This window comes from Lepidothrix coronata, unplaced genomic scaffold (assembly GCF_001604755.1).
Source record: "Lepidothrix coronata isolate B3197 unplaced genomic scaffold, Lepidothrix_coronata-1.0 Scaffold168, whole genome shotgun sequence".
In the NCBI taxonomy this organism is placed as follows: Eukaryota; Metazoa; Chordata; class Aves; order Passeriformes; family Pipridae; genus Lepidothrix; species Lepidothrix coronata.
The window spans coordinates 1,859,812-1,871,854 of NW_016690348.1; the positions used below are offsets into that span (position 1 = coordinate 1,859,812).

Sequence of the window (12,043 nt, forward strand, 5' to 3'; positions counted from 1 at the left end):
GCTTAGAAGTATTGTCTGCCTCAAGGTCTCAAGGCAGTATTTTTGCTTAATGGAATGCATAGGAGTGCATCCTTCTCCCCTCTTCTGCATCCTCTGATGCCCGTTCACTGTGGCTGCCACACAGTGGTTCCTGTCATAGGCAGGGCAAATCAGGGATCTTTGGGATGACTGGCTTCCATTCGGATTGAACGATGTTCCTCTTGGATTCTTTTCATTATGTCTCTTCTTTTCTCACTCTACAAGCCAGAATATAGGAGTACCTTGTGCCAGCAAATGCAAATGGATTCCTCTTTTGAGTTCTGCAGTTTGATGTTATGCAAATCGTTGTGGATGGGAACCTTGCCATTTCTTCTTTTCTTCCAGTGTTGAATTTCAGCTTTGCTTCCTGCTGTGGACATACGCTGTACTGATATCAGCTGCTTCTTTGCTGTTGGAGAAAACGGGGTCTTATGTTGTTGGTCTTGTGTATTTATGCAGTAACTCAGCTGCATTTTTATTAAGTTATGGAGCAGTCTTTTCCTTTTTTTTTCAGCCTTTCTTTTGAATGATACTGCTCAAAAAACAGTATGCTCTCTGGATTTATATAGTTTGTCTAGTCTTGCAAGCTGGTTGCAGTGACATTTAGAAATCCCTAAGCATGTTATAAATTAGTGGCTTGAAAAAAATGACACTACAAAATGTCATAAAGCATCAGGAAAAATGTAAATATTTAAGGTGACTAGCTTAAACTTAATGAAAAGTTTAAGCTTAACCTATAGGGAAATCAGTATCTTCACCCTTAAATATCATTGTATTGTTTATTCAGTAAAAAAGTGAATATGGAGAAGATGGGATTTATACTTATGAATAACCACATCAGGTTACTGTATTTGATTAAAATTTTAAATATACTTTTTTGTTCAATGCATTGGTTTAATATTTTGCATTTTTGTAGCACTTTAAGAGCTTTAATAATGAAATCATTAATAAAAATTACATATGAAAAATAGTGATAAATTTAAGAAAATGTGGGAAAAAATTACAAAACAGAGAGAATCTGCTTCAGAGAGAGAATGGTGTTTATACAATTTCCTGTATGGTAGCGTTGTCTGTTGTCTCCTTATACACCATGTAGATGTCAAATATGCATTGACTTGAGAGAACACTTAGCTACAGACTACAAATATATTTGTGAATTACCTACTTTTCCTCCTTATTTTTCCTGCAGAAAGATAGCTAATTAAGAGACAGATAGAGCTCTACAGGTGAAAAGAAAAATAGCTATTTACTTTAATTTAACATTGGTTCTATTGAATTAGACCCGAGGTCCACCCGGAGACACCAGTTCAGGTAAGGCACCTGAACATGCTATATTATATGCTACTTTCCAAAATATTTTCTTGATCTGCAACAATTTATGTTCGTGGGACTTCCTGAGCCAGATGTGGAATCTTTGTATTTAGAAATAGTTATCCTATATCCTTCCTGGCATGTTGTGGCACCTGCACCATTTGATGGCATGGACTGCCACAACCTAGCTTCAAGTTATAAAGATTTTCTACTTTTTGTTTGTTTTGGGAGCGTTACCTGCTGGGTTCATTTGATGCCTCTAGGTCTTCTGTGAGAAAAGAGAATAAGTTAGTCCCTATCTGCCCTTTCTATGCCTCTCACGGCTTTTAAATCTGTCACATTTCCTTGGTTCCCCTCCCTTGGTTTAAGTTACTAAATTACTTCTCATGCAGGATCTGTTCCATGCCTGCTGTTACATTCTTTGAGATTGGGCTTGAGAAACCCAACTCTGCACAGTATTCAAGGTAATGAGAGAGTTGTAATGATGTTCTCTGTGTTGTTCACTGTTGCCTTTTTAAGAATTCCAAAGAGTTGGCTTCTTTGAGCACTGCATAACACCAAGGTTCTGATTCGGAACGGTGCTGGTCAGCTCTGAACTTTCTTTGTATGGAAGGTTAGAGTTACCCCATTTTGCATTTTTGGTATTGAGTTTCATTTGCCATTTTAAAATCTAATTTTCCAGTTTTGTGAAGTTCTTATGTCATCCTTCACAGCCTACCTTCATCTGCACTACCACAAAAAACTTGGTATCATCAGCAAACTTTATTACTTAATTTTTCTCATCTTTTTTCCTCTTCTGTTTTAATTGAGGGAAGAGGTTAAACAGATACAACCCCAGAGAATTGCACTGGTGGTTTCTTTTAATGTGAAAATTGACAATTTACTCGTGTCTTCCTATTTTAAGGCAATTATTTATTCATACAAAGCCTCCTCTTCTTTTTGCTGAAGTCTTGGGTGGGAAAGGGAGTGGGATGTCAGTGAGAGCTTTTGGAAATGCATGTAAATTATATGAACTAGATCCTGCTTATGTGCAGTGGTATTTTACTTCTTTCAAGAAATTGTCTTAGATCGTGCAGCAGAGCTTCAAATGCCATGTTGACTCTCATTTGTCCATCAAAAACACTGAGCTGGTAGCATGTCTTCCTCAGTCTCCCTTTCACTGTTTCCAGTATTCTCATGCTGTCATTTAGCTTTTTAAAGCTTTAAAGGCTTAAAGTAATTCCAATTTCTTCTGGATTTCATGCAGAAGCAAATGTACTACTCTTTGTTTTTCTGAACCTCTTTCAATATAATTTTATTTGCTTGGTTTCCCTGACTCTTGTTAATCTCTGCTTTAGCTTTTAATAAAAAGAGTTGTTTTGGGTTTTGTTTGTTTGTTTGTTTGTTTTCTTTTTAAACCGTTGTGTTCTTTGGCATTTGTTGGCTTAACCCTGCTCCTCATTTGAAAAACTGATATCTGTCCTTGATTTCATTAGGCTACAGTTCCTTTGTATGTTAAATTAGTTCTGTTCTGAACAGACACTCTTGGTTCCAGAACCAGCAGTAATTTCCAAAGATCCTTCCTTCTCACTCCTTTATCTGTGACACATTTTAAATTAGAAGACATCATTTAGCCTTGATCAGATAATCCTGCCGTTGGGTCAGATTCACATGTTTATATTGTAAAATGTGACTAGTAGTACTGTGTAGTTGTGCCAGGGAATTAATTTAGAATATTGTTCTTTTTGGATCCTTTATAGTTTGCAGTGCAGGCTACAAATATCCTTGATATCAGTATCCTATGAAGACAGGCTGAAAGAGCTGGAGTTGTTCAGCCTGCGGAAGAGAAGGCTCTGGGGAAACCTTATAGCACCTTCCAGTACCTAAAGGGGTCTAAAAGAAGTCTGGAGAGGCACTTTTCATGGGCATGTAATGATAGGACAAAGGGGTTTGGCTTTAAACTGAAAGAGGGCAGGTTTACACTAAGTATTAGGAAAAAATTCTTTACCGTGAGGATGGTGAGGCACTGGAACAGGCTGCCTAGAGAAGTTTTGGATAACCCATACCCAGAAGTTCAAGGCCAAGTTGGATGGGGCTTTTGAGCAACCTGGTCTAGTTGAAGGTGTCCCTTCCCACAGAAAGGGTGTTGGAACTAGGTGATTTTAAGATTCCTTTCAACCCAAACCATTCCACGATTCTGTGTTTGTGCAGTGCTCGAGAATTTCTCCTGGTAACAGTAGAAGAATGTTATAAAAGATATTTTCTTTGAGATATATCTTCTGCTGGTAGTTAAAATTTTTATGCTGAGTGTTGCATAAACCTTCTGGAGTTTGTAGTATATATCTGTTCAACGTACTGGTAAGCAAAGGAAGTAGGGGAAAATTTAGGTTGTGTTAAAGTATTTGTGGTGAAGGCATGTTGTTTGGAAATACAGGTCATGTTCTTGATAAAAGACAGACTTTGCAGTGACTTGCAATATACTGATCTTAATAGTATCTGAAGAAAACTAATAGATGTTGAGTTCTTTCAGGGTCTTTATGTTTTGTTTTTGTATTCTCAGATTTTGAAAATTGCTATTACTCAATCTATGCTTGTGGCAAATTGTGTAAGTAGCACATTGCAACCTTAGTAATAATAAAAGATAATAGTTACAGTGTGTGTTCTACGGAAATAGAGTAAGTAAAAAATTAGAAATAAGTAAAGTTACTGGAAGTGCCACAGAGTCTTTGGAAGTTTTCTCTTCCAGAAATCTGTTTCTTAGTATTACACACTATCTCATTGTGAGGAAGTTATTGTATCTGGATAATAATCTGTTTATGATGTGTATAAAATTAATCATATTTTGCAGAACATACATTTAGTAGTGTTGGGGAAACATTTATTATGCTTTTGTATATACGTAAGTCTGCTTTTGTAGGAGGAAAAAAAAGAGGAAAACTCTTATGTGTCCTATGAAACGAAATCTTCTGTAGTATTTATCGAATAAAAATTTTTTTAATACAAAATGAGCATTAATTGTAGATACAAAATGAATATCTGTAATATGTATATATATATGTATATGTATATCTATAATATGTATAGCAACCACACTGTGAGGAAACCCTGTAAGATGAAAAGACATCTTTTTATTCCGCTGATATTCCCAAGCACCCAGTCTGTAGTTCCTGCTGTTTCCATGCTGGTTTCAAAATCTTCGTGTTAGGCAGGCCATGGCATGGATGGATGGATAGGATTCCTTCCTTGTGCTTTTTCCTCCAGTTTGAGAAATATTCATTTGCAGCTAATTCATCCTAAAGGACTGCTAAGCTTTAGTTTGCTCTTTTGATTGTAAATTAGCTCAAAATTACTGACTTACTAGTTGCCTACCTTTTCTTTGGTCTATGGATTTCTATCTTCTCTTGGACCTTCTTCATGAAGTTTTGCACTATCAGGAAAAAAATATGTTCCTTATCTTACCTCTGACTCATCAAGAGAGTTGGTCCCTTTTATATGAAGCACTGATGTTGGATAAAATTTCAAGCATCATTCATGCCTTAACTCTGCAATTCAGATTGTTTTTCGCTGCAGAAAAGTCTTAGTTTGGAGGATTTTTGCCTTTTTTCACCTTAAAAATAACATGTTTCCTTCTGCATTTCTGCAATCTATAAAGGAGACTGGTGGAACAGGCCCGTAGCTCATTTTGATATTACATCCTTCATAAATAGTGATGAATTTATGATCAATATAGAGATAAAGAGATCTCTTGGGAAGGGAAGTTGCTTAAAATCAATTCTAAGGATGGACTTTATTTGGTGAGAGTCTTTTTAATTTAGTAACTCAGGAAGAAATTTGACTGATGTACTAAGTAGATAGAGGGTATGTTTTGAGATATTTTAGGTCTCGTTGATTTCCCAGAGTAGCTAAGTTGTAGTTTTCTGGTTTGGTTTGTTTGGGTCACCTGCATACTTTCGTCATAAATTTATTGCATAATATTTAGTTAACTAAGCAAACTTGTAGACAGAGGTTTGAATTCATAAAATAAAATAAATGGGAGATGAACAAAGCTTGGAAACCCCCAAGTTTGTCCAAATCATTGGTTCTTATTTAGGAGAAGGTAAATTATGATTTAAAAAGTGAGTGTAGAGTCTTATATTTGCACTTATAGCACTTCTTGACATTATGGCAGTTTTAGAATGATCATATTACATTGCTTATTATGTTATTCCCCCCTCCAATTTTAAATTCTATCTCTAGGACTATGGAGTATTTTTCCTCTGTCTTCAGTAATGTTTTATGTGAATGAGAGAATTTTAAATGAATAGAAGTATTCCACAGATATGTAATTTTTCCCACTGAAAACTGTTTTTCTTCAATTTTTTCAATTTTTAGACTTACAATTTCACAGATTGAAAAATATTTATTATAGATTACAGGTAGGATCTGTTTGACTCTGCAATTCAATGAATGTTTGTAGTAAAGGATAATTGGACTAATGAAACTGAGAAAGATACATTCTATTTAAAGAAATCGATTTAGCTTCAAAATATATTCAAGAGATTGGAAAGCATGGTGGTTTTGTTCTGCTGTTTTCATAGTAATTTTATATTTTAAACAATAAAGAATATTAAGGCTTATTCTGACTGTTACCAAAGACAGCGCATGAGGTTTACTTGAATGCATTATTTTTAGCTACTCTGTATTCTAAGGCCAAGTGATACTTGTAAGTAACATAAAAATTATTCACATGAAGAAAAGTATTTTTTTTATGCTGGAAGGAACTCAGAGTCATTGCAAGACATCTAATTAGTATTCATGGCATAAAAGGAAGTTATTTTCAGGGTAAAGGAATTTGTGAAAAGATAATTGGTTAGACCAACATTCTCATTAACCTAACTTGCATTAAATATGCTATTTTGAATTGTAGTTTTTCTTTTCCATTTGAAAGGCATGCTTTGTTAACTTATTTAAAGAGCCTAATTAAACTACAGTTTAAGTCATACTCTTTAATTCAGCAATACAATATAAAACTGCGGATCTGCGATTACCAACTTTGTGAGTGTGGAGAATCATAAAGCAGTTCTTGATTCCAGTGGATTTTCCTGATGAAGTAGGTTGGTTTAGCTGCTTTATATGTGATCATTCTCAGATACTGAAAGCATTTGACTAATCCTTTAGTTTAATTTTACTCCTTTATAAGAGCAGAGAAAACTCTTATTTCTTCTGTGGTGCAACATGAGAAATAATTAAAGCAGTCTTGGGGATATTGGAAGAAAGTACTTATGCCTTTGTTCTAATAGTAGGAAGACTTCGAGGATAATTTTGTTTAATTATTTTTCAGTAGAACTTCTTCACATATGTAACTAAATAGAGCCTTTAAAATGTGAGCTGTTAAAACATAAATTAATTTGCACATTCTAGTGCACATTTTAAAATCATGAGACTGAATTTGTATTTCTTTGATTTTCAGCATTACTTACTACATATTAGCAGTATTCTAGATATTTTAAAAAGGGGGTTTATTTCCTCTTGTGCTGTGTGCAACAAAGAGGAAGGTGCCTTTGTTAGCAGTGAGATGACTGTGAGTGCTCAAGTTAAGTATTTGCATCTGCAGATAGAGACATAAAGATACAGGGTCTAATTTTTCAACACTGCTGAACATACCTAGCCATGTTGGTATTTGTATTGTATGAACTAAACATTTGTAAAATTAACCACCTTGTTAGATATCTAAATGTTAATTTCAATGCTTAATCTTCATTATTTGCTCTTGTACTGTTTGACACTGGTTGTTTTCAAAATAGTAGTGACTGTAGACATTGAATGTAAACCAAAACCTAACTGATCAGGCAAGGTTGTATGTCAGCACAGTAATGCTGAACCATGGTGGATAAAAGTAATGAAAACAGAGAAATGCAACTTCAAGCTGGACATGGTAATGGTCTTAAATATCTCTACAAATAATCAGCTGAGAATGTCACTTTCTTGCTGTAATGGTTCAGAAGATTACAATAGTGGACATGTGAGACAATGTGATTAGTATATGAGTACCTTTGCATACCCAGTGACCAGACACGAAATGCAATGAAGTAGAAATTTAGATACTAAAAAAAAAAAAAAATCCGTGGCCAATCAATTTTAAATTCTGGCTGGGAGATGGTTAGATCTCCCTTTTCTTATTATTTGGCAAAGAAATATGCTAATTACTGTGCCATTTTGCTGCTTATTCATTTTGTTTACAAAACAGGAGTTAGCTAATGCTTGCACTATTGAGTGAATTGCTGAAAGGCTGAGCTTCCCTGCATTCTGGGACAGGCAGACAATGGCAAAGAAGCCAGTTGTGGAGACAGCACATTTTATGTTTGGATTTTGTCTGCAGGATTAAGGGCATGATTTGGGAACTGTCAAAGGTATGAATGGCAGGATATTGAGAGCCAAATAGAAGCTAAATGCTCACTTGTTGATAAAGCCATTGAAAACTTCCTCTAGCAGATGCATTCTCTAATAGAGATTAGGAAAGAATAAGCTGTTGCTTCTAAACGAACTGCTGGAATAAATCATAGTGATTTACATGTGATCACAGAATGGGTAAGGTTGGAAGGGACCACAGTGGGCTATCTGGTCCAACTTCCCTGTTCAAGCAGGGTCATCCCAGAACACATGGCACAAGATTGCATCCGGACATGTTGAATATCTCCAGTGAGGAAGACTCCACAACCTCTCTTGTCAACCTGTTCCAGTGCTCAGTCACCCACACAGGAAAGAAGTTCTTCCTCAGGTTCAGGTGGAGCTTCCTGTGCATCAGTTTCTGCCCGTTGCTTCTTGTCCTATTGCTTGGCATCACCGAGAAGAGCCGAACTCCATCCTCTTGTCACCCTCCCTTCAGATACGTATAGACATTGATGAGGTCCCTCTCAGTCATGTCTTCTTGAGGCTGAACAGGCCCAGCTACCTCAGCCTTTCCTCATAAGAGAGACCCTTGACCAACTTAGTAGCTCTGAATTCTCAGGATCAAATTTCATCTCTTTCACGAAATATTTCAACGTGGTTTTTTTCTGACAGAGCTCCTGAAACAGCTATTTGTCCTTAAACTGCACAGTCTAAGACGACACATGTCCCATACTCTGCATCAGTGATGCCTTTGCTTTCTGTTTCTCTAGACCTTTGACCATCATCTTGCAACCTGAATCTTTCATGTTTCCTCTGTCACAGACCATACTGATTTTTTTGAGTTACTGGAATTCTTTGTATGTTTTTTTCAGTAAATAATTTATAGGACTGGAACTGTCTTTTGCAACACAGCATGGTACTGCAATAAAAATATCACATTTAAAAGAAAATGATAATTCAACAACCCTTATAGTAAGAGAAAGTTCCTGGTGGCTTGAAGGAATGCTGTAGGTTAGAAGATCCTGTTACAAAGGTTATATGTGTAACTTAATTAGTCCTATTTAAGGGTTTCTTTTAATTCAGTCCCTCTTGTATATTAATTGGAATGTGGGGTTCAGTGCCTTTTTTTTGATGATGTGCTGGAGTAGGGACTAGTTCAAGGAAGAGAGAGAATTTAGCTACCAGACAACAAGAAGTCTTTATTTGGCTTGTACAAAGTGATTTCATAAAATAATTATCCATTTTAAGAAATATTTGCATGTCAGTAAGAGGTCTATAGCACTTTCAAAGCTGTTCATAAGAAATTAACTCTGTGAATACTGTATGTATTCTTAGTATGTTGTCCAAACTGGAATTTTGAGTGAAAATCTTGCTTGTTGACATGGCACCTAACACCTACTCATTCAGTTTTGAATTTGTTGCCCCTTTTTCAGTACTGTTTTGCAAGTCAGTGATTAAAATTTCTATAGAACTTTGACATAAATAAGTTTAGTATTGTGAATGCAAGCAGCATTAATATTAAATGCAAATTTGTTGAAGACTGATTTATTTATTGACTTTATTTCTTTAGGTTGGAAACTTCAGAGAAAACTTGTTAATTTTTTTAAAATAATTTTTTTTTATTTCTTTACTTTAGGAGATTCCTTTACACAGTTTCGATTTGCTGATGAGAAAGAATGGGATAAAGAAAGCATAAGCCATAAGCAGGTAACAGTATTATCCTTCAAATGATTTTCTATAGATAATCACCTAAGACAGAATATCTAGGCAGTTGTGGTTTCAACAACAAACTGTTAATACAATAATAGCACTCTTTATTGTGTATATTTTTATTAACTTTTCCCCGATGCTGGAGGCTACTGGGTCTTGTCCATTTTTTTTCTGCTGAAAACTAATCAAAGCATCAGGCTAGGTTTTTAAGTGATGTTGGGAGGAAAAAACAAGAAATCTCTCCAGTGAAGAGAAAATAAGAAACTGTCACTTTGCTTTACTAACATAGCAGGTCAGCCTTCTTTTTTCATCTGTACTCAAGAGAAAAGAGTTTAGTAAAATGACTGTAACAAAACCCTTATGAGTCTCTTCATATATTGAACTATGAAATGTATTTTAGTTCCTTCAAATTCACAGTTCTTATCCTCTGGTTGAAACTTCATGTCCTAAATAGTTAGGGCACCAGCTAGATTATTTGTATGTGAATTTTTTATGCTTGAATAAAAAGGAGCACATCAATAGAAGTCTCCTGTTATCTATATCAGGATACTTGAAAGTGTCCCAGTCTCTGCAGCTGTCTTCCTCATGTAAGTCATCTGAGTTATTGCAAGATAAATGCTTTTGTCTTCCAGGCTTTTCTTAAAATTGCTGTGAAACTTTCCTTAAGTGCGTCTTGAAACATGCATATGTATTCAAATTTTAAAGATTTGCTATGTCTTTTCTAAAATATTACAATATTCTAAAATATTACAAAATTCTAAAATATTACATTAATTATACCCTGGGAAGTGATATTTAAAGGTACTTTAGGGTTGCAAAGTCAAATTAAAGCGAGGAAATAAAACCAAATGCAGCATTTGTTTAAACCACTACCTGTCTTTCAATGACTGTATTTTTTCTTATCAGTTCTTCTGCTTCTAGTGTGCAGGATGTTGTCAGTAACCAGAATATTAATTTCTTTTTAATTTCCTCATAGTCTTGTCATTATGGTATTTAGGTGATTTGAACACATTAATTCCTGAATGGCTAAAGCCATTGTGAGAAGAGTGAAATTGCATGTTGACAGTGGTTTTCACAAATATTCTTCTGACTGCCAGTGATGAGACTGCACAGTTCTGGAGATGGTCCCATGCTCTTACTCATTGCAAAGTGTGCTGTGGTGGGCACGTTCTTCTGCCTCTGTCCCTAGGAAACTGTAGTAATTCATTCTGCCCCATCTAAAGTCGTTATTTCAAACTGTTTCATGTCTTTCACTGTCCTTATGGCACTTTGCAATAGTTTACTGTGCTAGTCACAATTACCCTTCCTTTGAGTTCTTATTTTAGTCCAGAATCCAGTCCCAGATGGTTTGATAATATTATCTAATTTTTCACATTGTCTTTGGTCTTTAGTCTGGTATCTCCTTTTGTTTCTGCCCCATGTTTTTTTTCCCTGAAAGACAAATCCAAGTCTAATTTTCACCCTACATCATTCATACCATTTGCCAGATTCCTGGTCTTTGCTTCTTAGTTCACATCTTTCTAATTCTTTGCCTTCTATACATTATGTACAGGATTAGAGACTTGTAAACTGAAGTGAATTTATTATGAGGGAACAGAATAAAGAGAAAATATATAAAAATAGTTGCAGAATGAGTAGATATTTCTCATTCCCTACTGTTTGTAGAAAGCAATGGCAAAGCATCAGATTCAAACGAGGAATGGAAATGTAACAGTGACATCAACAATAAAAAAAAATTCATTTTATTAAGAATACTGTCATTCATTGCTACAAAAAGTATGTTTGGGTTTTCTCCATTGTATATTGATAAAATACAATAAAAACATTCCAGAACATGGTCTGCAATTGAAAGATCAAACAGGTAATAGTAATTTGGATTTTTCAGTAAAAAATAGCAATTCCAGCGCCAAAGTATGCCTCTGTTTATTTTTTTGAACAAGTAACTACATGTGCCATGAAGTGTTCATAATTTATTAAATACTGCTTTGATTCCTTTGCTTTTCATTACAACACCACTTTTAGTGAAGTCTCTACTTGAATATCAAATTCCTTCCTCTGTTATGTTTTTCCAAATTCCTCTTTTCCTTCATTCTTAACTCTTCCCTATCTCTAATTTTAACCTTCATTTGCAATGTTCATTCTTGTTAATATTTTTGCAAGTTACATAGCTCTTCTCAAATGCACTTAAATGTTATTCAGTGACACTTCACTTTTTACAATTTTTTGTGTTACCAGATTCATACAATTTCCTTGTCTTTTGTAACTGTGCAGAAGCCATATTTGATCTTCAATATCTGTCAAAATAACTGGGTTTTCTGAAGATCTGATTCATTGCTGGGCAACAAGGCTTGCTTGCTGAAGACTTTGTGAGGTTATTTGCACCAGTGAATCATCTTTGATGGTGATCACCAATGCATTGTAAAATAAAGTCGTTGGTAAAGGAGAAAAACTCTAACCATCAGATATTTGATCCTTTCAGTCTTATTACTGGATACCAGAACCAGAATTTGGATAAAAGAAACTGTTAAATCAACTGCATTACTTCTTTTTTTAATTTATTTTAATTTTGCAAGTATACTGTCAGAACACACTATGTCTTTGATTTATTTTTGCTAGGCATGCAAATGTCAAAAGCCATCCTAGTGACTGGCTTTTG

General features: G+C 35.0%; 1 protein-coding gene across 1 annotated transcript in view; it reads left to right on the forward strand.

The window, feature by feature from the left end:
- The window catches only part of AVEN (apoptosis and caspase activation inhibitor), a 97,834-nt gene that overhangs the window by 80,720 nt on the left and 5,071 nt on the right, over positions 1-12,043 (forward strand). Inside the window, exon 3 of the mRNA XM_017829735.1 lies at positions 9,314-9,384. Coding sequence (XP_017685224.1) covers positions 9,314-9,384 — 71 coding nt within the window. The remainder of the gene's footprint in view (positions 1-9,313; positions 9,385-12,043) is intronic.